Source organism: Symphalangus syndactylus, chromosome 19 (genome assembly GCF_028878055.3).
Source record: "Symphalangus syndactylus isolate Jambi chromosome 19, NHGRI_mSymSyn1-v2.1_pri, whole genome shotgun sequence".
In the NCBI taxonomy this organism is placed as follows: Eukaryota; Metazoa; Chordata; class Mammalia; order Primates; family Hylobatidae; genus Symphalangus; species Symphalangus syndactylus.
In genome coordinates, this window is record NC_072434.2 from 89,157,851 (window position 1) to 89,179,817 (window position 21,967).

At 41.6% G+C, this 21,967-nt stretch overlaps 1 protein-coding gene and 1 long non-coding RNA gene across 7 annotated transcripts; one reads left to right on the plus strand and one right to left on the minus strand.

The window, feature by feature from the left end:
• Window positions 1–4,771: 4,771 nt before the first annotated feature.
• Window positions 4,772–10,627, minus strand: LOC134731918 (uncharacterized). 2 transcript variants are annotated; one of them, XR_010114645.1, is made up of 3 exons: window positions 10,530–10,627; window positions 10,081–10,185; window positions 4,772–7,549 (listed from the first exon to the last, which is right to left on the minus strand). It is a non-coding gene; the product is annotated as an uncharacterized lncRNA (long non-coding RNA). The 2 variants fall into 2 exon arrangements; XR_010114644.1 differs by having other exon boundaries at window positions 10,081–10,627.
• A 1,008-nt stretch (window positions 10,628–11,635) lies between these two features.
• On the plus strand, window positions 11,636–21,276 carry COX20 (cytochrome c oxidase assembly factor COX20). Of its 5 annotated transcripts, XM_055233589.2 has the most exons (5): window positions 11,786–12,081; window positions 12,812–12,847; window positions 18,150–18,264; window positions 18,397–18,460; window positions 19,246–21,276. In XM_055233589.2, the coding sequence occupies exons 1-5, from the start codon at window positions 12,040–12,042 to the stop codon at window positions 19,379–19,381; spliced, it is 393 nt and encodes a 130-aa protein (XP_055089564.1). In that variant the 5' UTR covers window positions 11,786–12,039; the 3' UTR covers window positions 19,382–21,276. The 5 variants fall into 5 exon arrangements, with proteins under 5 accessions (XP_063469645.1, XP_055089564.1, XP_055089566.1 ...); XM_063613575.1 differs by lacking the exon at window positions 12,812–12,847 and having other exon boundaries at window positions 11,636–11,868; XM_055233591.2 differs by lacking the exon at window positions 12,812–12,847.
• The last annotated feature ends 691 nt before the right edge of the window (window positions 21,277–21,967 follow it).

A 21,967-nucleotide genomic window follows, 5' to 3' on the forward strand; every position in this document is an offset into this window, starting at 1 on the left:
AGTTGAGGTGCAACTGTGGGTTCAAGGTGCTGGCAAGAGGTCCCCCAGCCCCCAGCCCCTCTGTGTCACTCACTACCTGCCGTCTCAAACAGTGGTATAAACCCCAGTAAAATGTGCATGTTTTTATATGCACGTACAAACCAAATGTAAATGTATATTGGTTTAGGTGGGAAAAAATAATTTTAAAATTTGCAAAAGGAGTTATGTCAAAGTCCTTAAATATTGATACGTTAAAAAGTTAGTAAATATTCTGGGCTGGGTGAGGTGTCTCAGCCTGTAATCCCAGCACTTTGGAGGCCAAGGTGGGCAGATCACCTGAGGTCAGGAGTTTGAGACCAGCCTGGCCAAAATAGTGAAACCCCATCTCTACTAAAAATACAAAAATTGGCTGGGTGTAGTGGTGCACACCTGTAATCGCAGCTACTCGGGAGGCTGAGGTGGGAGGATCGCTTGAGCCCAGGAGGTGGAGGTTGCAGTGAGCCGAGATCATACCACTGCACTCCAGCCTGGGCAACAGAGTAAGACACTGTCTCAAAAAAAAAAAGGGTAATAAGTATCCTTTCATCAGTGTTTAATAAATATATTAGGAATATGAGTAATTTCTATGCACTTCGAGATAACTAATCTCAAATTCATATGGATATATTTCAGAAAAGATTGACTCTAATGACCCTCATACAGCCATGGAACATACCACTTTTTTTTTTTTTTTTTTTTGGAGACAGGGTCTTTCTGTCAGAGACAACTGAAATTTAAAAATAATAATAATAATAAGGAGCTGGGAATTGGGGAGATAATGATGATGATGATAACGATGAGGGAGCAGAGGCTTGTCCAGCTTGGGTCTCCAGGGACACAGCAACAAGAATGAGCCCAGAACTCTGCATATTCTATTTCTTGTCTTCATTTTCAGAGATGTATTATAACCTCAGTTTTGCAGACATGAAACCTAAGGCCAGCCAAGATATAGCTTTAATATGCATTAAAGAAAATAATGGCTCAAAAATAAGGTGTAATGCTTTCATTCTACGATCAGCAATGTAGATGGAACTGACATGTATATACAAAGCATTAGTGACTATCTTTAATAAAATTGTGTCAATGGTTTTTTCTTTTGTTTTGTTTGTTTTTGAGGTGGAGTCTCGCTCTGTCGCCCAGGCTGGAATGCAGTGGCACGATCTTGGCTTACTACAGCGTCCACCTCTCAGGTTCAAGCAATTTTCCTGCCTCAGGCTCCCAAGTAGCTGGGATTACAAGTGCCCACCACCATGCCCGGCTAATTTTTGTATTTTTAGCAGAGACAGGGTTTTATCATGTTGGCCAGGCCAGTCTTGAACTCCTGACCTCAAGTGATCCACCGGCCTCAGCCTTCCAAAGTGCTGCGATTACAGGTGTGAGCCACCATGCCCGGCCTCAGTGTTCTTCTTATACTTAAAAAAAATTCATCTCAAGTGGCTTTAAGAAGCAACTTAATCCCCACTGAAACAAGAGTTCTCTGAAGAAATGGCCAGGGAATGTTCAAGGAAAGGATTTGGGCATCAAAAAGAATAACCATAATTAATTGAAACCCATTAAATAAATATTTCATATAAAGATACATGTATATGAAAAGGGAGGCGGGAGTGCTTCATAGACGAATGCTAGCTAATAAATAGATTGACAGAATAAGGTCACCATTTGCTAACTACAGTGCAATCGCTGATTCCAGCAAGGATCTTCAAAAAATGCTAAAACCATTAGGTGGACAGATATTTGGTAACAGGATATTTGTGTGGGTTTTTAATTGCAAGGGAGAAGCGTATCTTTACAATGGCAAGTTCTGGCAGTCTCCATCTTAACCCAGTGATCAAAGTTAGCGTCGCTAATGGTAGCACAATCTGACATATGTGCCTTCCAATGTGATGCAATTTGAAATCCACATCATCTAGAAGTATTTTTGCCCAAAATGTTTAACCTAAATTGAATCAGGCTCCTAGAGACCAGCACGTATCAATACAAATATATGTGAGCCACTTACATAATTCAAAATTTTCTGGTAACTGCAGTTGGAAAGTAAAAACAAAACAGAAAAGCCCAGGGGTGAAATTAGTTTAAAAACATACTTTAGCTAACCCAGTATATCCAAAATATTAGTATTTCAACATGTAATCTATATTTTTAAATTAATATTTTATATTATTTTTGTACTGAGTCATGTATTTTCAGCATGTGTCTTTACACTTTAAGCACATTTCAATTCAGATGCTAAATCTTCAATGGAAATACTTGATCTGTATTTAGATTTCATAAAATTTGCAATTGAAAAAGTAGCTCCAAGTTGTTCCACACATACTTATATTTTTCCTATCACTGAATTGAGTATCAGCTTTTCAGTTTCAATTCAACTTCGCAAAGATGAAATGAAATTTAAATTCAGTTCCTCAGCTGTATTCACCGGAAGCAAGAATTGAAGCAAGGGCTTCAGAGTCACAAGAGGCTCTTGGCTATGATACTGGATTAGGCAGCCCTAGACTGAACTTCCAGTTTAGAGGAAAGAAAGGGATAGTAGATAGACAAGTTAAATGACACCAAGAGACAATCCAGAATGTGGGACATTTTACAAAACAATTGCCTTAGACTTTCTAAAAAATCAATGTCATAAAAAAAATAAGATGGGGAGATTGTCCTAGACTAAGGAAACCCAGAGATATAGCAACCATAGGCAGCAGCATGTTGGAAAATAACAAAAGCTTGGACAATTGGGGAAATTTCTTTGAACACTTGGGGAACTCTGAATATGTACTACATTCTAGATGGTATTCTGGAATTATTGCTAGCTTTCTTAGTTGTGATAACAGCATTATGGTTATGTAGGAGACTGCTTTATATCTAGGAGGGATAATCATTCTGGTGGAGAATAATTGCAGAAATGCAATTTTAACCAGGTATTGAAGTTGAACGGAGCAAAAATATTTTGGGGCATATGAGATCTTAAAATATATACCTTCTCTGCAAAAAGTTCTCTTCAGTAACTTCCAGGAAGTTGCTGAAGCATACTTTTCTCCAAAATGAAGGAGTAAGCCAAGAAAAGAAAGATGTGGAATGGAGGAGCAGGTGGTTCAGCATGAGGTTACAAGAACCTCCAGGACAACAAGTGGGAATCAGTCTTAGAAAACAGCCATCATTGACTGGAGCAGGAAGACAAAAACTCCAGGGAAGGCCAGGCTTGGTGGCTCACGCCTGTAATCCCAGCACTTTGGGAGGCAGGGGAGGGTGGATCAACTGAGGTCAGGAGTTCAAGACCAGCCTGGGCAATATGGTGAAACCCCGTCTCTACTAAAAACACAAAAATTAGCCAGGCTTGGTGGCACGCACCTGTAATCCCAGCTACTCGGGAGGCTGAGGCAGGAGAATCTCTTGAGCCCGGGAGGTGGAGGTTGCAGTGGCCTGAGATCATGCCATTGCACTCCAGCCTGGACAACACAGTGAGACACTTGTCTCAAAAAAAAAAAAAAAAAACTCCAGGGGAGATGTTTCCAAGGAAAAAAGTACTGACAGGTGGATCATGTGATCCATTTGGCCATATTGTGGAGAGTTTTATAACCCTGTAGGAGAATTTCCAGGAAAAAATGGATAGGTATGTTCAGTGGTATATTGGTAAACCACCTCACTGAAAAATAACAACAAAAAGCCCAAAACACAAGAGGCCCTGATTTGTAGCATTGTTTGATTTCCATGGCATAAATACTTCCGCCGTAGCTGATTTCAGACTACCAACATTTGCACGCAGAGTTGGCAAGGGATGTCCACAATCAGCTCTCAAAGGCCAGTAAGAGTTGGCTTCAACAAAATTCAGCAAATAAACAAAACAGTTATTAACTCCAGGAACAATAAAAAGTTTTATAAGAAATGAAATCACAGTACTGTGCATGGCTCAGCTATGAGCAATATTTACACCATCACGACAATGCACACACTGAATGCTGGTTTAACTTTTTTTTTAATTTATTTTATTTATTTATTTATTTATTTATTTATTTACTTATTTTTGAGATGGAGTCTCACTCTGTCGTCCAGGCTGGAGTGCAATGGCGCAATCTTGGCTCACTGCAACCTCTGCCTCCCAGGTTCAAGTGATTCTCCTGCCTCAGCCTCCCGAGTAGCTGGGACTACAGGCATATGCCACCACGCCTGGCTAATTTTTATATTTTTAGTAGAGACGGGGTTTCACCATGTTGGCCAGGCTGGTCTTGCACTCCTGGCCTCAAGTGATCCACCCTCCTTGGCCTCCCAAAGTGCTGGAGTCACAGGCGTGAGCCACCACGCCCGGCCAGCTGGTTTTCTTTACGAGCCCTGTAGTACTATTAGACTTACACATATGCACACACTTACGCGAGTACTCACATACACAAATACTACTGAGGCAGACTTCTGGTTATAGAAGACTGAACACAAACTTTTATCACTCTTTCCTCCAAAACCTATTGAAATGACAAAAAGAATATAAAAGGCCTGGCACGGTGGCTGACGCCTATAACCCTAGCACTTCGGGAGGGCAAGGCATGTGGATCACTTGAGCTCAGCAGTTCGAGACCAGTCTGGGCAACATGGCAAAATCCTTCTCTAGGCTGGGCATGGTGGCATGCACCTGTAGTCCCAGCTACTCAGGAGGCTGAGGTAGGAGGATTCTCTGAGCCCAGGAGTCAAAGGTTGCAGTGAGCCAACATCACACCACTGCACTCCAGCCTGGGCAACAGAGCAAGACCTGTCTCAAAAAGAAAAAAAGAAAATATATATAAATGTATACATTTGTTATTTATTATAGATAAACTTACATACGTATATATTTATTATGCATGTAAACGTGTATATATAAATAAGCTGATAACTGCTGGGAAGCCAGGAGAATGCAGCACAAACCAAGACAGTTAAAATTTTCTGAGTACAAGACACTTGGAATCACATTGATTTCTAATCCCAACATATTAAAAACAACCCCACACAAGCCAGAGACAGAACCTCAGAAAGTAAGTTTTGCCAGCAGAGCGCCCATCCCAAACCCCTAAAGTGATGTCCCTACTTCCCTTCAGCCCATCCCGTAGCCTGCAGATAACCACACCTCTACGACGCGATTCCTGACACTGCACTTCCTCCCACAGGAGGGAATGAAAGCGGAAACTCCCGGCGGGGTCCCAGGGGACTTACAGCCACCCGAGGGAAGGCACCCCTTTAAGAGAGGAGATTTTACTGGGCGTGGTGGCTCACGCCTGTAATCCCAGCACTTTGGGAGGCCGGGGCGGGTGGATCACCTGAGGTCAGGAGTTCGACCCCAGCTTGACTAACGTGGTGAAACCCCATCTCGACTAAAAATACAAAAATTAGCCAGGCGTGGTGGCACGCGCCTGTAATCCCAGCTACTTGGGAGGCTGAGGCAGGAGAATCCCTTGAACCTGGGAGGCAGAGGTTGCAGTGAGCCAAGATCACAAGCCAAGATCGCGCCACTGCACTCCAGCCTGGGCAACAAGAGTAAAACTCTGCCTTAAATAATAAATAAGAGAAGAGTTTTTCTGGTTCTGCTCTGCCACTAAGCTAAATGACCACCTCACTCCAGGCTTCTGGAATCATAACTTTTTTTTTTTTTTTTTTTTCCTGAGACGGAATCTCGCTCTGTCGCCCAGGCTGGAGTGCAGTGGCGTGATCTCCGCTCACTGCAACCTCCACCTCCCAGGTTCAAGCGATTCTCCTGTCTCGGCCTCCCGAGCAGCTGCAATTACAAATGCGCCACCACGCTCGGCTGATTTTTGTATTTTTAGTAGAGACAGGGTTTTGCCATGTTGGCCAGGCTGGTCTTAAACTCCTGACCTCAGGCGATCCGCCCTCCCCAGCCTCCCAAAGTGCTGGGATTACTGGCGTAAGCCACCGCACCCGGCCTGGAATCATAACTTGTATCGACCACCAGACACACAGGGAGTCAGTCTCACAAGACAGCATGATAAAAACGCAAAGCACAATAGCAGGCGTCAGACTGGAGGGGCCACTGCCATGCTTCCCAGCAGGGAATCCTGAAGAGCCACTCGTTTTGTTCTTGCCAGATCTGTCCTGAATGCTGTCCCTTTCCAGACCTGGTTCTTCAGCTTTCTCTTCAATTCGGTAAGTTTCTCCACATCTTCCCAACAGACGGAAGACCTTTTTTTCTTGTTCGTGATAACTAGAGTCAGAGTCTGTTGCTTGCAATGAAAAACCATTACAATACAAAGATGGCTGAATGATAATAAGCTTGACTGAATGCTATTATATTTTACATACTTACATATAATGATAATATACAACATATTACAATTAATAAGCTTGGTTTAATGCTATTACAGTGCATTCTTTCCAAATCCCCACGTAACATGAACAAAATGATATATATATATATATATTTTTTTATATGGAGTCTCACTCTGTTGCCCAGGCTGGAGTGCAGTGGTGCGATCTTGGCTCACTGCAACCTCCACCTCACGGGTTCAAGCAAGTCTCCTGCCTCAGCCTCCCGAGTAGCTGGGACTAGAGGCATGTGCCACCATGCCTGGCTTTTTTTTTTTTTTTTGGAGACGGAGTCTCGCTCTGTCACCCAGGCTGGAGTGCAGTGGCGCGATCTCCGCTCACTGCAAGCTCCGCCTCCCGGGTTCACGCCATTCTCCTGCCTCAGCCTCCCGAGTAGCTGGGACTACAGGCGCCCGCCACCACACCCGGCTAATTTTTTGTATTTTTAGTAGAGACGGGGTTTCACCATGGTCTCGATCTCCTGACCTCGTGATCCGCCCGCCTCGGCCTCCCAAAGTGCTGGGCTTACAAGCGTGAGCCACCGTGCCCGGCCAATTTTTTTGTATTTTTAGTAGAGACGGGGTTTCACCATGTTGGCCAAGCTGGTTTCGAACTCCTGACCTCAAGTGATCCACCTGCCTCAGCCTCCCAAAGTGCTAGGATTACAGGCATGAGCCACCATGCCAGCCCAGAAATCGTATCTCTTAGGTAAGACCACACACAGATACCCCACATACAATCAATAAACCCCCAAAAGTAGAAATAAACAGGCCACAGTATAAGACAAAATAAAACAAAAAATAGAAATGAACAACAAAAGCATATCCAATCATATTCACTTGTGAAATAAAAGCTGAAATTATACAAAATTTAGGAAAAATTAACATTACCTCTATGATAATCTGATATAATGAACGATAAAATGATTCTCAAAGGGAATTTTATAGTCATAACGACATTCATTAGAAACCAAAAAAGACAGAGAAAAAGTGAATGAAGTAGTCAATTCAAAAAGCTAAAAAAAGACAATAGAATATATCAGGTAAATTTTTTTAAATGTAAAATAGAGAATGAAATAAAAAATAGTAAAACCAAAAGTTGGTCTTTTTAGAAGAAAAAATATTCAAAATTATGAATGAGAAAGGGAGTATAGGATTATTTTCAAAATCATGAAAGTATGTTTTCATTATGAGCCAAGAACGTCTACTTACGCAAGACACAAGATCAAGCACCATAAAAGGAAATACTGACAGATTTGACTCTGCAAGAAAAAAAGAGTTAAAACGTTTGAGAAATAAAAGACCCCATAAACAAAAACAACAAATAAGTGAACATGCAGAAAATATTCGTTACATATATAAGGACTAAAAACTATACTTGTAAAGAGCTACTTTAACAAGAAAATCACATACACAATCAATTTTATTTATTTCTTTATTTTGAGACAGAGTCTCACTCTGTTACCCAGGCTGGAGTGTAATGGCACAATCTCGACTTACTGCAACCTCCGCCTCCTGGGTTCAAGCAATTCTCCTGCCTCAGCCTCCTGAGTAGCTGGGACTGCAGGTGCAAACTACCATACCTGGCTAATTTTTGTATTTTTAGTAGAGACGGGGTTTCGCCATGTTGGCCAGGCTGGTCTCAAACTCCTGACCTCATGTGATCTGCCCACCTTGGCTTCCCAAAGTGCTGTCCCCAAATTTTTAAACACACACAGTGTGTTTAAAGCTATACAAAGTTAATTCTTAGAGAAAGAATGGTCAATAAACATTTGGAAGAATGCTCAACCACAGTAGCAATCAGGAAAAGTTTAAAGCAATAAGATAACATCTTCCCCCCCTTCAGATTCAGCTTAGAGACAGGGTCTTGCTCTGTCGCCCAAGCTGGAGTGCAGAGGCACAATCATAGCTCACTGCATCCTCATGCTCCCGGACTCAAGCGATGCTTCCTCCTGCCTCAGCTACTCCCAAAACCCCCCAAAAGCTGGGATTACAGGCACATGCCACTGAGCCCAGCTAATTTTTTTTTTTTTTTTGACAGAGATGGCTGTTGGGAGGAGTCTCACTTTGTTGCCCAGGCTGGTCTCGAACATCTTGGCCTGAAGAGATCCTCTTGCTTTGGCCTCTCAAATTGTAAGGGGATTACAGGCCTGAGCCATCACGCCCACCCTCCCCCCAAATTAAAACATGTGAACATATGCAGTGTTGGAAAGGTGAGGAAACAGGTAACTCTCCCATACAGTTGATGGGAAATGTAGATTGATAGTATTTTTGGAGGACAAATTAGCAGTATGTATTACATTTTAAATTGTGTATTACATCAGTTATTTAATAACCTTTAAATCAGTTATTCCACTTCCAGATATTTACCCTACAGAAATACTTGAACATGTGCACAGATATATATGCATGCATAAAGATGCTGATTGAAGCATTTTGGGGGGATTAGTAAAAAATGGAAACTTTCAGAAATGTCCATCAGAAAGAAAAGGATTATTAAGCAGTCATTAAAATGAATGAGTAAATCTGTAGTACATACATCAAACAAATTCCCAGATATATGGAAAAAAGTAAATTACCGAATGCAAATGATGTGGTACAGTGTCATTTTAACATGTATCACACACAGATACATGTATACATAGGCGTGGAGGCAAGTGTGACATAGAGCCTTTCATTATTTACCCCTTATATTCCAGTGTTGTTTTACTGAAGACAAAATATAGGTGTTCATGGGATAATTTTTTTTGTTTTTGAGACGAAGTTTCGCTCTTGTTGCCCAGGCTGGAGTGCAATGGCGCAATCTCGGCTCACCACAACCTCCGCCTCCCAGGTTCAAGCGATTCTCCTGCCTCAGCCTCCCAACTAGCTGGGATTACAGGTGTGTGCCACTACACCCAGCTAATTTTTGCATTTTTAGTAGAGACAGGGTTTCGCCATGTTGGCCAGGCTGGTGTTGAACTCCTGACCTCAGCTGATCCACCTGCCTCGGCCTCCCAAAGTGCTAGGATTACAGTCATGAGCCACCGTGCCCAGCCTCGTGTGATAATATTTAATTAAGAAAAAGCCGGGTGCCATAGCTCATGTCTGTAATCCCAGCACTTCGGGAGGGTGAGACAGGAGGATCACTTTAGTCCAGGAGTTTGAGACCAGCCTGGGCAACATAGTGAGACACCATCCCCCACCTCCTGTCTCTACAAATAATTTTTTTTTAAGAAGGAAAAAGAAGACTTTAGAAAGAGCAACATCAAACTGTTAGTTATATTTACTTTAGAAAGGAGAGAAAGAACTGAGATTTTTACTTTCCATTCTATAACTGTTAAACAATTAAAAATGGAAGTATTATACAATTTTGTGAAAATAAAAATTTTAAAATAGGCCAGGCGCAGTGGCTCACGCCTGTAATCCCAGCACTTTGGAAACCCGAGGCAGGCGTATCACCTGAGGTCAGGAGTTTGAGGCCAGCCTGGCCAACATAATGAAACCCTTTCTCTACTAAAAATACAAAAATTAGCCGGGTGTGGTGGCAGGTGCATGTAATCCCAGCTACCCAGGAAGCTGAGGCAGAAGAATCACTTGAACCCGGGAGGCAGAGGTTGCAGTGAGCTGAGATTGCGCCACTGCACTCCAGCCTGGGTGACAAAGTGAGGCTGTATAAAAAAAAAAAAAAAATTAAATCATCCTTATGAAAATACTTTTCAAAGACAAATGAAATAGACCCCAACAATGTCTACTCTAGCAAATTTTCAAAGTCACAATAAAAATAAAATAGGATGACTCAGTGGTGTTTTACCTGGTACTTTTCCAGTTTTCCTTTTACAACATAATCAACGATGACTTCAAAAGAATTCCCCACTCCTTCATGGAATATTACTACCTTCAACACTGCCTTTCAGATCTGGAGTTCAAAGCATAGTTAGCATTAGAATTTCAGCGGAGAATCCAGAATTGGCAGGATATCACCAGTAGGGTGACTTTTTTTCTTTTCCCTAGCACACAGTAGAGCAGTATGTAGTTTCTCCCCCCGCCCAGACGGAGTTTCGCTCTTTCTCTCAGGCTGGAGTACAGTGGCACGATCTCGGCTCCCTGCAACCTCCGCCTTCCCTTTTCAAGCTATTCCCCTGCCTCAGGCTGCCAAGTAGCTGGGATTACAGGCGCCCCCCACCACGCCAGGCTAATTTTTGTATTTTTAGTAGAGACGAGGTTTCACCACGCTGACCAGGCTGGTCCCGAACTCCTGACCTCGTGATCCGCCCGCCGCAGCCTCCCAAAGTGCTGGGATTACAGGCGTGAGCCTCCGCGTCCGGCACAGTATGTAGCTTCTAACTACAATTTCAAAAACAAAAACAACCCCCACCCCCACCGCAAAAAAAAAAAACCTCAAAAAAAAAAAAAAAACTGTGACACATAAATACACATCCTACACTGTGTATTTTACTGGGATTGTAGAAAGGTATTAAATGGCCATGCAAGTAAGCTCGTTACGGAGTAAGAAAACGCCCAATGAACACTACTTAATATGATTCGACATCGTTAACACTGAGCGCTTGCTGTGTGCTAGCGAGCAGCATAATTCGAAGCAGCATGACTTTGCAAATGACATATTCTACAAGTCCAGTCTCCTAAGGAGTGCCCTTAGGTTACATATAACCTAAACGTGAAATGTAAAAGTACATAAAGAAGGCCTAAGGTTAAAGGGAAAAAGTTATAAATACTAGAAAAAATTGCATTGTATTATTTCGATGGCTGAAAAATGGGCTCGACCCTGCATGCACGCGTTCTTGATTGAGCTCGCCAATATGCAGTATTTTGTTTCACGTTATGTCGCAGTCTTAGGGAGGAGTGAAACGTGAAACACGACTTCACATCAGAAATGCACGTTGCAGAGGCATTTTTCTTCGGGGATGCCGGAAGACTTCGCCCCACGCGCGCCCTCCCCGCGGACACCAACGTCCTGACGCATGTTCATTAGCGAGCTGCTCCCTCCATTTTGTCCCCAGTCTCCTTTAGGCGAACTGCGCGGTGCTATTTTAAAGTCACTTAGTAATGAAACTATAAAAAGGAGGAAGTGGGGTGGGCGTGGGAGCCCCGTTTGCGCGAGGCAGGCGCGGGGGACTAAATGGCTGCTGGTGCAGAGTGGGGCTGCCCCGGCACCAAGGGCTCGTCCCGTGGCCGGAAGGACAAAGGACACTTAGGGGACGAGGGCCGCCGAGCCAGCGCGGAGCGCCTTCCGGGTCGGTAGGCTGGGGCGGGCTGTGGGCTGGGGCCGGGCCGACCCCCGCTGCGGGGCCCACCCCGCAGGACAAAGCGGCGGCCCCGCCCCTCGGCGCGCGCCCGGGGCTCGTGCATGTGAGCTCGCGCGCCGGAGACGGTTAGAAATGGCGGTTGGGGCGGAGGAGGGGGCTGGCGCGGGAAGCGGAGCTGTCTGGCTCGGTTACGCCCCCGCCTCGCCAGGAATCCGGGAGCCGGTTTGTTTCCTGAACCCTTCTCCTTCCGCTCTCCTGCCCCTGCAGGCTGTGTGCCGAGCTGGGAAGAAAGTGTGACCCGTTCGATGGAACAAAGGACAAGACAGCCCGGCCCGGTGCGGCCACTGCGGAGCGTTAGGAACGTTCCCTAAAATGGCGGCCGGCGCGTCGGGACAGGGCGGGAGGCGGCGTCGCGTGGGGGCGGGACGGGGAGGGGCGCGGCCGGCCGGGCTTCTGCTCCGGCGACCCCGGCGGTGCAGGGCGGGTGGAGTCGCGGAGTCGTCCTCATGGCCGCCGCGCCGGAGCCCGGTGAGCCCGAGGAGAGGAAGGTAACCTGGGGATCCGCGAGGCGCGCGCCGCGGGTGGGCGGTGGGTAAGGACGGTCTCCGCGGAGCTCCTAGGCCCGGAGCACGTGTCACCGGCTTCTCGGCCACCCATGGGCTTGAAACTATTTTAACTGTTCCTAGTCCTTATCCCAAGCCCCCAATATTTTAATCTAAGTTGCCGCGACAAAATTGAACAAAACTAGAGGGAGGAGGGGACCAGTAGTACTAATGATTTACTACAGATTATTATGAACTAAGCTAACAATACTGAATCTTTTTGGCGAGAAAATTTTGCTGCTAAGGGCACTGCACTGTAATTTGCTAGTAAAGGCTAATAGTAGAGATTAAAACTCCGTTGAGGACAGGTGCCTTGTCTTTAACACGTTGTATTCATCACATTTAACATAGGAGTAATTGCTGAGGGATGACTTGATTGTACTACGATGAGATGAAAGGTTAAGATTTCTTCCCCATCACCAGTAGCCTCCCTAGCTGGTGTCCCTGTCTCCATACTCTCCTGAATCCACCTTCCACTATTGTCCGCTGGCCCTTTCCAGCCTGTAAACTGGACAGTTTTCATCCCTCTGCCTAACATCCAGTCGTAGCAGCCCATCCCATCTCTTTAAGGATAAAACCCAAATTCTTGGTATAGTAAAGCTAAAGCAAGCGCTCTCCCTGGAAGGGCTCCTGTGTTTTACCAAAGCTGACTTACGTACTTTCCCCATCTTCCCAGGCATCTTGTACGTCATTACATTTATCATATTGGAAGGTAATAAATGATCTTGTCTTCCTCTTTTCCTGGGCTCCTTATTAAGAGCAGAGAACCCAATTTATATCCTCAGGAAGACCCACTGTGTGCTAAATGGCTCCTAATATATACTTTTAAGATATTCTCTCAGCTTGGAAATTTTGCTCACTTCTTGCTCTTGCTTGCTTCTCTGGTGGGCTTCCATCTAAATTTGGCCAAGACATCAGATCATATGGTTAATATTAACAAATACTGTATAATTTGTTTTCATACTTAATATCCAACAGGTTGTCAATTTACGTACTACTGGTGCCTTATCTGTTTTTACTGTCCCATACACTGCCCATTTGGAATAAGCTTAGTGTTTAAAAAAAAAAAAAGATCCATGTATACACACAGTAAATCCTAGATTCAGTTTTGTGATAAACACTGGAATCCTGAGTGGGACTTTGGTAGGAGATAACTGCTGTTTTTAAAGGTCATAAAGGTGGTTTAATCCATTGGAAATTAAAAAAAAAACTTAAAAGAGGATCAACATTGACCTATTTAATTGGCCCATCAGTAAGTCGCAAAACAATATTGTATTGTTGAAATGAAGATAGTTATAAGCCTCAAACTGAGCACGGTCAGAGGTGGGAAGCCAAAAAAACAAAAATTGCTCATGAAACAGTAGTACCTATCAGAGCCCATCAAAAAGCTAATTAAATTAATAGAAGCTATGACGAATTAACAGCCCAAGGTGCTGTCAGAAAGGAAGTCTGTGGTTATTTGTTTTAAAGAATTTGTCAGTGATCATTCCAGCACAACCCAGGGAGGATTATTTTATTATAAGAATTAGCAAACCTGAAGTAAAAATGGGAGTTACCAAGCTGGCATACCTTGATAGAACTAGCCCCTAAAAACTGTCCTCTGCCACATTCTTGTCCTTGTAAGAAACTTTAAAATGTGAAATTTGGTACATACAGGTAAATTCACATTCAGGTAATTTCTTAATTCACCCATTCAAAAAATATTTACAGAGTACCTACTGCGTATTAGACACTAAACTAGGTACTAGACTGATCAAGACAGGAAAAATCCCTTTAAGGAGCTGACATTCTACTGGGGGAATCAATAAGCAAGACTTCTACTGAGCCAGTCATGCAAAGATCCAGGAGAAAGGCAGCATATGTTCGTTCGGTAATAACCATCTCAGCTTGTTAGAGGAATGGCAAGGCCACTGTGCCTGGACCAGTGGACAAGAGTGGGATATGAAAGAGCACGGGATCACGTAGGGCCTTTGGAGCAATGGTAAGGATTCTGAGCATAATCGGAGGCTATGGAGGACTTATTATGTCATCTGATACACATTTTTATGAGTAGAATCAAGATCTGAAAGGTACTGTTGATAGATGGTAATTTGATAGGACAGGTTGAGCTTCCCAATTCAAAAAAAAACGAAACATTTTCTTTTGATGTCATATCAGTTTCAGATTTGGGATGCTCAACCTGTATTAGCAATGAAGTTGGTGGGCAGTGGTCTGGCTCAGGATGTATTTAGAATGTAGATCCTTCCAGACTTGTTAATATATTTAACGTGGATTTGATGAAGGAATCAAGGATGACTCTTAGGTTTTGGGTCTGAAAATTGGTTGAGTAGTGTGCCATTAAGAGGAAGGTTTGGAGGTGAAAATATATTTTGCAAATACTAGGTTCAAGGTGCTTTTTATACATAAAAGTGTCATTCATTAAGCAGATGAATGAGGCTGAAGCTTGGGAGAGATGAGGGTTTGATTTAGAAATCTGGAGTCATCATATAATGGCATTTAATTGAAAGCCTTGAGATACCTAGGAAGAGACTAGATTCCAAAGGAGGTAAGAGTGGCACTTCAAAATCAGGTCTGTAGAGGAGGGAACAGCAACAAAGATGTCAATGAAATAGAAAACCAGGAGACGTATTTGAAGCCAAGTAAAAGTAAAAAAGTTTCAAAAACAAATGATAACTTGTGCCACATATGCTGAGATTCAGATTAAGATAGACTGCAGTGGATGTCTTTTAGAGGTCTTGACTCGTGTCAAGTGAAGTTCAGTGGATAGATACCTCACTCAAGTGAGTTCAAGGGAGAATGGGAGGTTTTAAGTAGAAAAGCACACCTAGACTCAAGAAGTTTTGCCCCAAAAGGATGGTGGTTTAGGAGGCTGATGAGGGGAGAGGGGTGTACAGAGGAATTTTGGGTTTTTTTGAGTCTTCTTGCTGTGTTGCCCAAGCTGGAGTGCAGTGGTGCCATCTCAGCTCACTGCAACCTCCACCTCCTGGTTTCAAGCGATTCTGCCTCAGCCTCCCGAGTAGCAGGGATTACAGGCATGTGCCACCATGCCTGGCTAATTTTTGTACTTTTAGTAGAGACAGGGTTTTGCCATGTTGGCCAGGCTGGTCTTGAACTTCTGACCTCAGGTGATCCACCCACTTTGGCCTCCCAAAGTGCTGGGATGACGGGGTGAGCCACTGTGCCTGGCCAAGAGGGTTGATAGTAAATTATTGCAAGTGAAAAAACGAACGATGCAAATGAAAGGGGTAGCTATAGAAGCCAAGCCCTTGAGTATGTGAAAGGCGAATGAAGTGCCCAAGTGGGAAGACTAGCGTTAGACAGGAATAGGGCCAGTTCATCCTTTGCAACCAAAGACAAATACGGGCACTGAGGCAGATACAGTGGTGGAAGATCAACTGTCTCTGATCACATCTATTTCTATACATTATTGACATTCTGGCTTGGAAATCTCTTGAGCTTTCCTTAGATTCATCAGGGTGAGCTGGTAAAGCTGCTTTTCTAAATCTAAGCTTTAAAAATGTCTAACATTTCCTTAATTTATTTTTAAGGGTTCCCATTTGTTAGTAGCAAAGAGTTAAATCTTAAGTTTGCAGGCTACTTAAGGAATAGAAGAGAAATGTTAAAGACATGTATATTATGAACAGAATACTTCCGTATATAAATAGAATACTTCAAAGGGAGTTATGCCTGGGATCCTTTATTCATCTCCACTTCTGAGCATTTTACAGTTCAGAGTACTTAACTGTAAAGGTATACAGGCTCAAGTCATTGCATATTCTTCCCATTTTGATAGAAATTGCAGGGATTTATATACTGAAATCATATCACTCCTTAGATATGTGACAACTAGAAAGCTCCCCACCGAACCCTCCAGCCTTGGTTACTTCTTAATGATGTGGTTTGGCACAATGGAAATGTCATAGGCTTTGCGGTGAAACTGACTTCTACCTCCACTCCTGCCAACACTTATTATTAGCCTCCTAAGTCCCCGAACCTGTTTCAGAGGTAATCTCACAGAGAGGTTGGAGAATTACAAAACATGTAGAGAGCCTGGCACTAATACCCACCCCCCTCACCAGCAGCTCTTAATTATGAGATCAACCACTATTATTTTAGACCAGAGAGTTCTGTTGGGGATTGGGTTTGTTTCAGAAGGCACTATTTTAAATAAGATATGTAGCTTCTACTTAGATATTTGCCTTTAAAGCCAGCTGAGCTATTTTCCTATTGTTTGCAAATTTACTTTTATTAAAAAATAAAATAAAATTTCCTAAAGCAGTGTTTCCCCAATCTGACAGTCATCAGAAAAAACCACCTAGAGTTTTCTAAACATAGATTCCAATGAATCTAAATCAGAATCTGAGAGTGGGACTAGAAAATACTTAATTCTACCCCGTGGTACAAGCTGGTCTCACACTTCCATCTTTGCACCTAAGACTAGATAAAACTGGTACTAACCCTCTGGCCCCAGCATCCCATCCTTGGGGAAATGCTAAGTCCAGCACTCCCCATCTGCATAACACTACCCACACGATCATATGTCCCCTGGGCTTTCAAGCTGATAGGAAAAAGTCGTCTTGCTAAATGAAATCCCCCAACCTCTTGGTAATGTGAAGAACTGCACTGCAAAGCTTTGAAGCAATCCTATCTTAGGCATGTGGGTGGGAGCAGGGGGCCAGACAGGGAGAGGGAAAAAATGGAATAGAATGATCCGAGAGTAAATAATTTTTGCTTTATTATGAACCAAGTCACATTTTGTCTCTTCCAACAGATGCTTGAGCCAAAGAAGCAAACATAGGCAGAAATACAATTGAGAATATCTTCATGTTTAAACCTTTGATCTGACTTGCCTTTTACTGTCCTTTCCCCATTTCTTCTAATCTCTTTTGCCTTACAATATATTACCTTCTAGGTATCACCTCATCCTATAGAATCCCTTCTAGTTTAATGTCCTGCCCCAAACAATATTAACCCATTGAAGATAACTGAAACCTTTAAATGGACAGTGGTTGCTTTTAAAAGCAGCCTTACTGAAAATTTTATATACACTTAATCAAGTAAGTTACCATGAGTTTTCTAAATTTTTGTGTTAACAGAAATGCCAGTTCAACAGTGTGACTGTTACTTTCAGATGTCTCTCTTGCCGCCCTGAAGTACAGTGACAGACATCTCAGTTAAACATACTAGGAAAAAGAAATATATAAATCCAATGAAGACTGTAGAAAAAGAATTTTAGCACTTGAAGGAACTTAAGTCATTTAACCCAACCCATTCATGTTATAGATTGAGACCACAGAAACAAAAGTAGCCTAAAGGATACAAAAGTTAGTGGCAGATCTGAGATAAAAATCCAGCTCTTTGCATCCCTGTGTTTTTGACCACACCTAGCTGTCGTTACCACGTATTATGAACAAAGAAATGTAATCAAGTGCAGCCTCACTTCACAGGCAAGAAGAGACTAGAATACAGTTTAATATATTGCCCATGTTTATCTTAACGTGAAACATTTACTCTTACAACCACAGTTGATGTTAACCTAGTTAATAAAATATGAAAGGTAATTACCAGGGGAATTTTAAACGGCACTACATAAGCAAACATGACTCAAATTACTTTTTCCATTTCTGCTTCCCAAATTATTGGAGTTACTGAAGCAAACTATGCTGCTTTCAATTCCAGTGATAGGCATATTCCCAAATAAACTCATTTAAAGAGCTCATAAAATGTATTCTCCTATTTCCAAGTCAGTTGATTAGCAAATTAAGATACAGCTCAAAGTTAGCCTACTGCTTAAGGGTTTTCTGGTCCAATTTTTAAGGTTTTCGGATTTAAACATTCAGACTGCATACCAAAGCTGGACAAAGACAATGCAAGCTGATTTAGGTTGTCACGTGGCACATACTCTAGTTTAAACCCTCAACTGCAACAAAAGAAATGGTGTATTGTCATTTTTGCCAAAGCACCCCAAAATGAAATACTTTCTTACTCAATCTAGGTTCTTTTTTTCATTCTAGTCCCTTAAGCTCCTAGGATTTTTAGATGTTGAAAATACCCCCTGCGCCCGGGATTCAATATTGTATGGTTCATTAGGATCGGTTGTGGCTGGCTTTGGACATTTTTTGTTCACTAGTGAGTATCTGTGTTTTTTATTTCTCTATATACTAAAAAAGCATTTCTCTATGTAATGAACGATTTTTTTCTAGATGGAGTAATGTATATAACATGTAATCATATTCTGATTGTTATGCTTATCTTTGACAGGTAGAATTAGAAGATCATGTGATGTTGGAGTAGGAGGGTTTATCTTGGTGACTTTGGGATGCTGGTATGTTTGCTAAGTATTCAAGAACATCCATGATTATAGTCGGTTATCTAATTCAAAAAGCACATGCTCTTTTCAGAGCAATCTCCCATTGGGAGATCCTCACCCTCAATGAAGAATCTTGATTTTTCAGGACATTTTCATGGAAATCTGTCTTAAAATGCTTGAACAGATAAATGCATATTAGACATCCCATTAAAAAGAAAGCTGTTTTACACTTCACTTAGGAAAGCCTCAACCATTTCCCTTACCCTAATACTTATTTCATCCCTGCTTATTCATATCTGAAAATGCTACTTTAAGAATGTGTTTACAACTACTGATGAGTGAATATAAAATATGGATGAACCTCAAATATTTGCCAGACCTAAGAGTACGGTATGTATGTACTATATGGTTCCATTTATACATGAATTTCTACAGTGAGCTATTTAAGGTGATAGAAATCATTTTATGTAGACATAGCATTATTATCCCGTTGAAAACGAGAGCAAATACTAGTTTCTTATAATAACCAATGCTATCAGAAGACTTAAAACTAATGGATTTTATCACTTTACAAATTGTTTATGTAGACATCCTTTTTTTCCCTAATAAAAAAGAATGTGTTGATAGGTATTCTGACACCAAAACTGCCCAAAAATAGCACTATAAATTAGAACATATTTTTCAGTCTCAGGGTAGTCATCTGTAAGTATTTAAGTTTTGCATAATTTATAGAGAAATTTCATAAATTAATTTCTGTAGGACTTTATATTAACAATTTATTCATATTCTTTTCTTTCAAGGTTTCATTGTAGGTATAATTATGCAAAGCAAAGAATCCAGGAAAGAATTGCCAGAGAAGAAATTAAAAAGAAGATATTATATGAAGGTACCCACCTCGATCCTGAAAGAAAACACAACGGCAACAGCAGCAATTGAACAATCTTGAGCATAGAAAAGAAGTCAGTGTAAACGAAGTTAAGATCAACCACATAAAACATTTCATGTGCAATAAGCTCTCAATCAAGTAAATAAAGTTTAAGTTGTAGTCATTTTTTTTCCCACACTTGTATGGAATGAAAACTTGCCAATTTATTCTGGCCCTGTGTCTACTACCAGGATAGCATTCTTACGTGTTACATATAGTGGACTTGTCATCCTTAAAATGTGAACAGAATTTATTGGCAGTGTGGCAAAGAATTATAAAACCTAGTGTTTAATGTACTTGGAAAGAGTTTCCCTTGTAGTAATAAGTATAGAGTTTAATGATAAGTAAACTTCCCTTAACAAAAACCTCAACCTTATTACTATCCCATTAAAAAGCAGCAAATACTTACTGACTTCTTGTAACAGCTAATGTCATTGTAAGATTTAAAACTAAGGGATTTTATCACTTTGCAAATTATTTTTTAAATGCATTCATCATTTGACAGTGTTCTCTCATTTCTTAAAATGTGAGTCATCTTCCAAAAGAGTTGTTTTTAACTGCCCTAAACATTTTTGGGGAAGTATGCAGGGTTTATATTTTTAAGTATAATTCGTTCTGAATTTAAATATGCACATGGAACTTGTCTGGCAGACTGATGCAACAGAAAAATAACTGCAGAATTACTATCAATGTAGACAATCCTTTTGAAAGTCAATCAGCTGCTCCCATTAAAATATTATTTAAAATACAAGAATACCCACAGCATCTAACTAAATCCTCAGGATTTATTCTCCGGGAGAAATTATCCCTTTCTAGGAAATGAAGTTATTTCTGGTTTTAATCCGTACAGTACTTTAAGAAAATCTATTAAATACAACAAAACACAAGCTAGATGCTTAAGAAATGCTTCAAGAAATATTGGGGGGAAGATACCAGCAGTCAATAGGATTGTGGCCATTACTGGTCCTATTATTTTGATGTACCATGGAAGGCACAGAAATAGAGCAAGGAAGAAAATATTAGTTATTTTGATCTACGTCTTTTTCTAAAGAAAAGTGGAGCTTGCTCCAGTTCAATTCACAAGAGCATTTTCCCTCCCATGCCCACCTTTTCTTGTGGCTGTCGCTAGGAAGGTTATGATGCAGAGGCTGTGTGGTTTACCAAATGCCTTAACTTAGCAGTGAATGACACTGTCAAACACATGTTGAGGGAAAATTTTTACTGATTGACAAAAAGGAAGACAGTTTGCCCACTCTTAGTGGCACAAATCAAAGCTGCATGCAGTCTACATTATCCAAATTAGTCGTAACCAAATAGTTAAAAAATTCCACCGGGTACGGTGGCTCACACCTGTAATCTCAGCACTTTGGGAGGCCGAGGCAGTTGGATCACCTGAGGTTAGGAGTTTGAGACCAGCCTGGCCAACAGGGTGAAACCCTGTCTTGTCTAAAAATACAAAAATTAGCCAGGCGTGGTGGTGCATGCCTGTAGTCCCAGGTACTCAGGAGGCTGAGGCATAAGAATCACTTGAACCTGAGGTGGGGCAGATGGAGGTTGCAGTGAGCCAAGATCGCGCCATTGCACTCTAGCCTAGGTGACGGAGTGAGACTCCCCATCTCAAAAAAAAAAAAAAAAAAAAATTCCATACCATGTTTTCAGAGGCAGCACTGTATGAATGTGGGAAAATATTGATGATCACTAATCAATAATCTGATATTTAACAAACTGGGGACAGGCCACTTATGCTGTTTTACCTTAGTTATTCCTTGGTATCCACAGGCCCAAGTCCCTTTAAATAAAATGCCCTCATATTTGCATAATCTACATTCTCCCATATACTTTAAATCATCTCTAGATTACTTACAATGCCTAATACAAAATAAATGCTATGTAAATATAATTATTATACTGTGTATTTTTAATTTTTTTTGTTGTTTGTTATTTTTTGTCTTTTTACCTCCAGTATTTTCAACCCACGGTTGAATCCAAGGATGCAGAACTGGAGGACACAGAGGGCTGGTGTGTAACATACATAACATGTAAAACAGGTCTCTTCCAGCGCTAGCACACTGCAATTACATCTTACCCTGAATAAGAGAGAAGCTCTCTCTCGGCTGGTAAAATTTCCAGTGTCTTCACCAATAACAAGGTTAGCTCATTTTCACAGAAGTTTGCATAAACTGGAAACCTGGATAAAAACAAAGTTGTAACATATTTGGTTGGATTATTTTTTAAATGTTTCATGTATTTACATGATCACTAGTAATTTTTATTCTTGTGTTATTAAGATTTTACAGGTGTATTAGTAAATTACGAAAGTCTGTAACACCCACCCTCAATAAGGAGAGACTGGTAGACACTTCCAGTCTCTCCTATCAATGTCTACCCTACCATCCAACTTCATGTCCAAACTGTATTTAGTTTTTTGCCAAACCTTCAATGCACTATGACCTTTTTTTTTTTCTCTTGAGATGGAGTTTCACTCTTATCGCCCAGGCTAGAGTACAATGGCGTGATCTCGGCTCACTGCAACCTCCACCTCTCAGGTTCAAGCGATTCTCCTGCGTCAGCCTCCCAAGTAGCTGGGATTGCAGGTG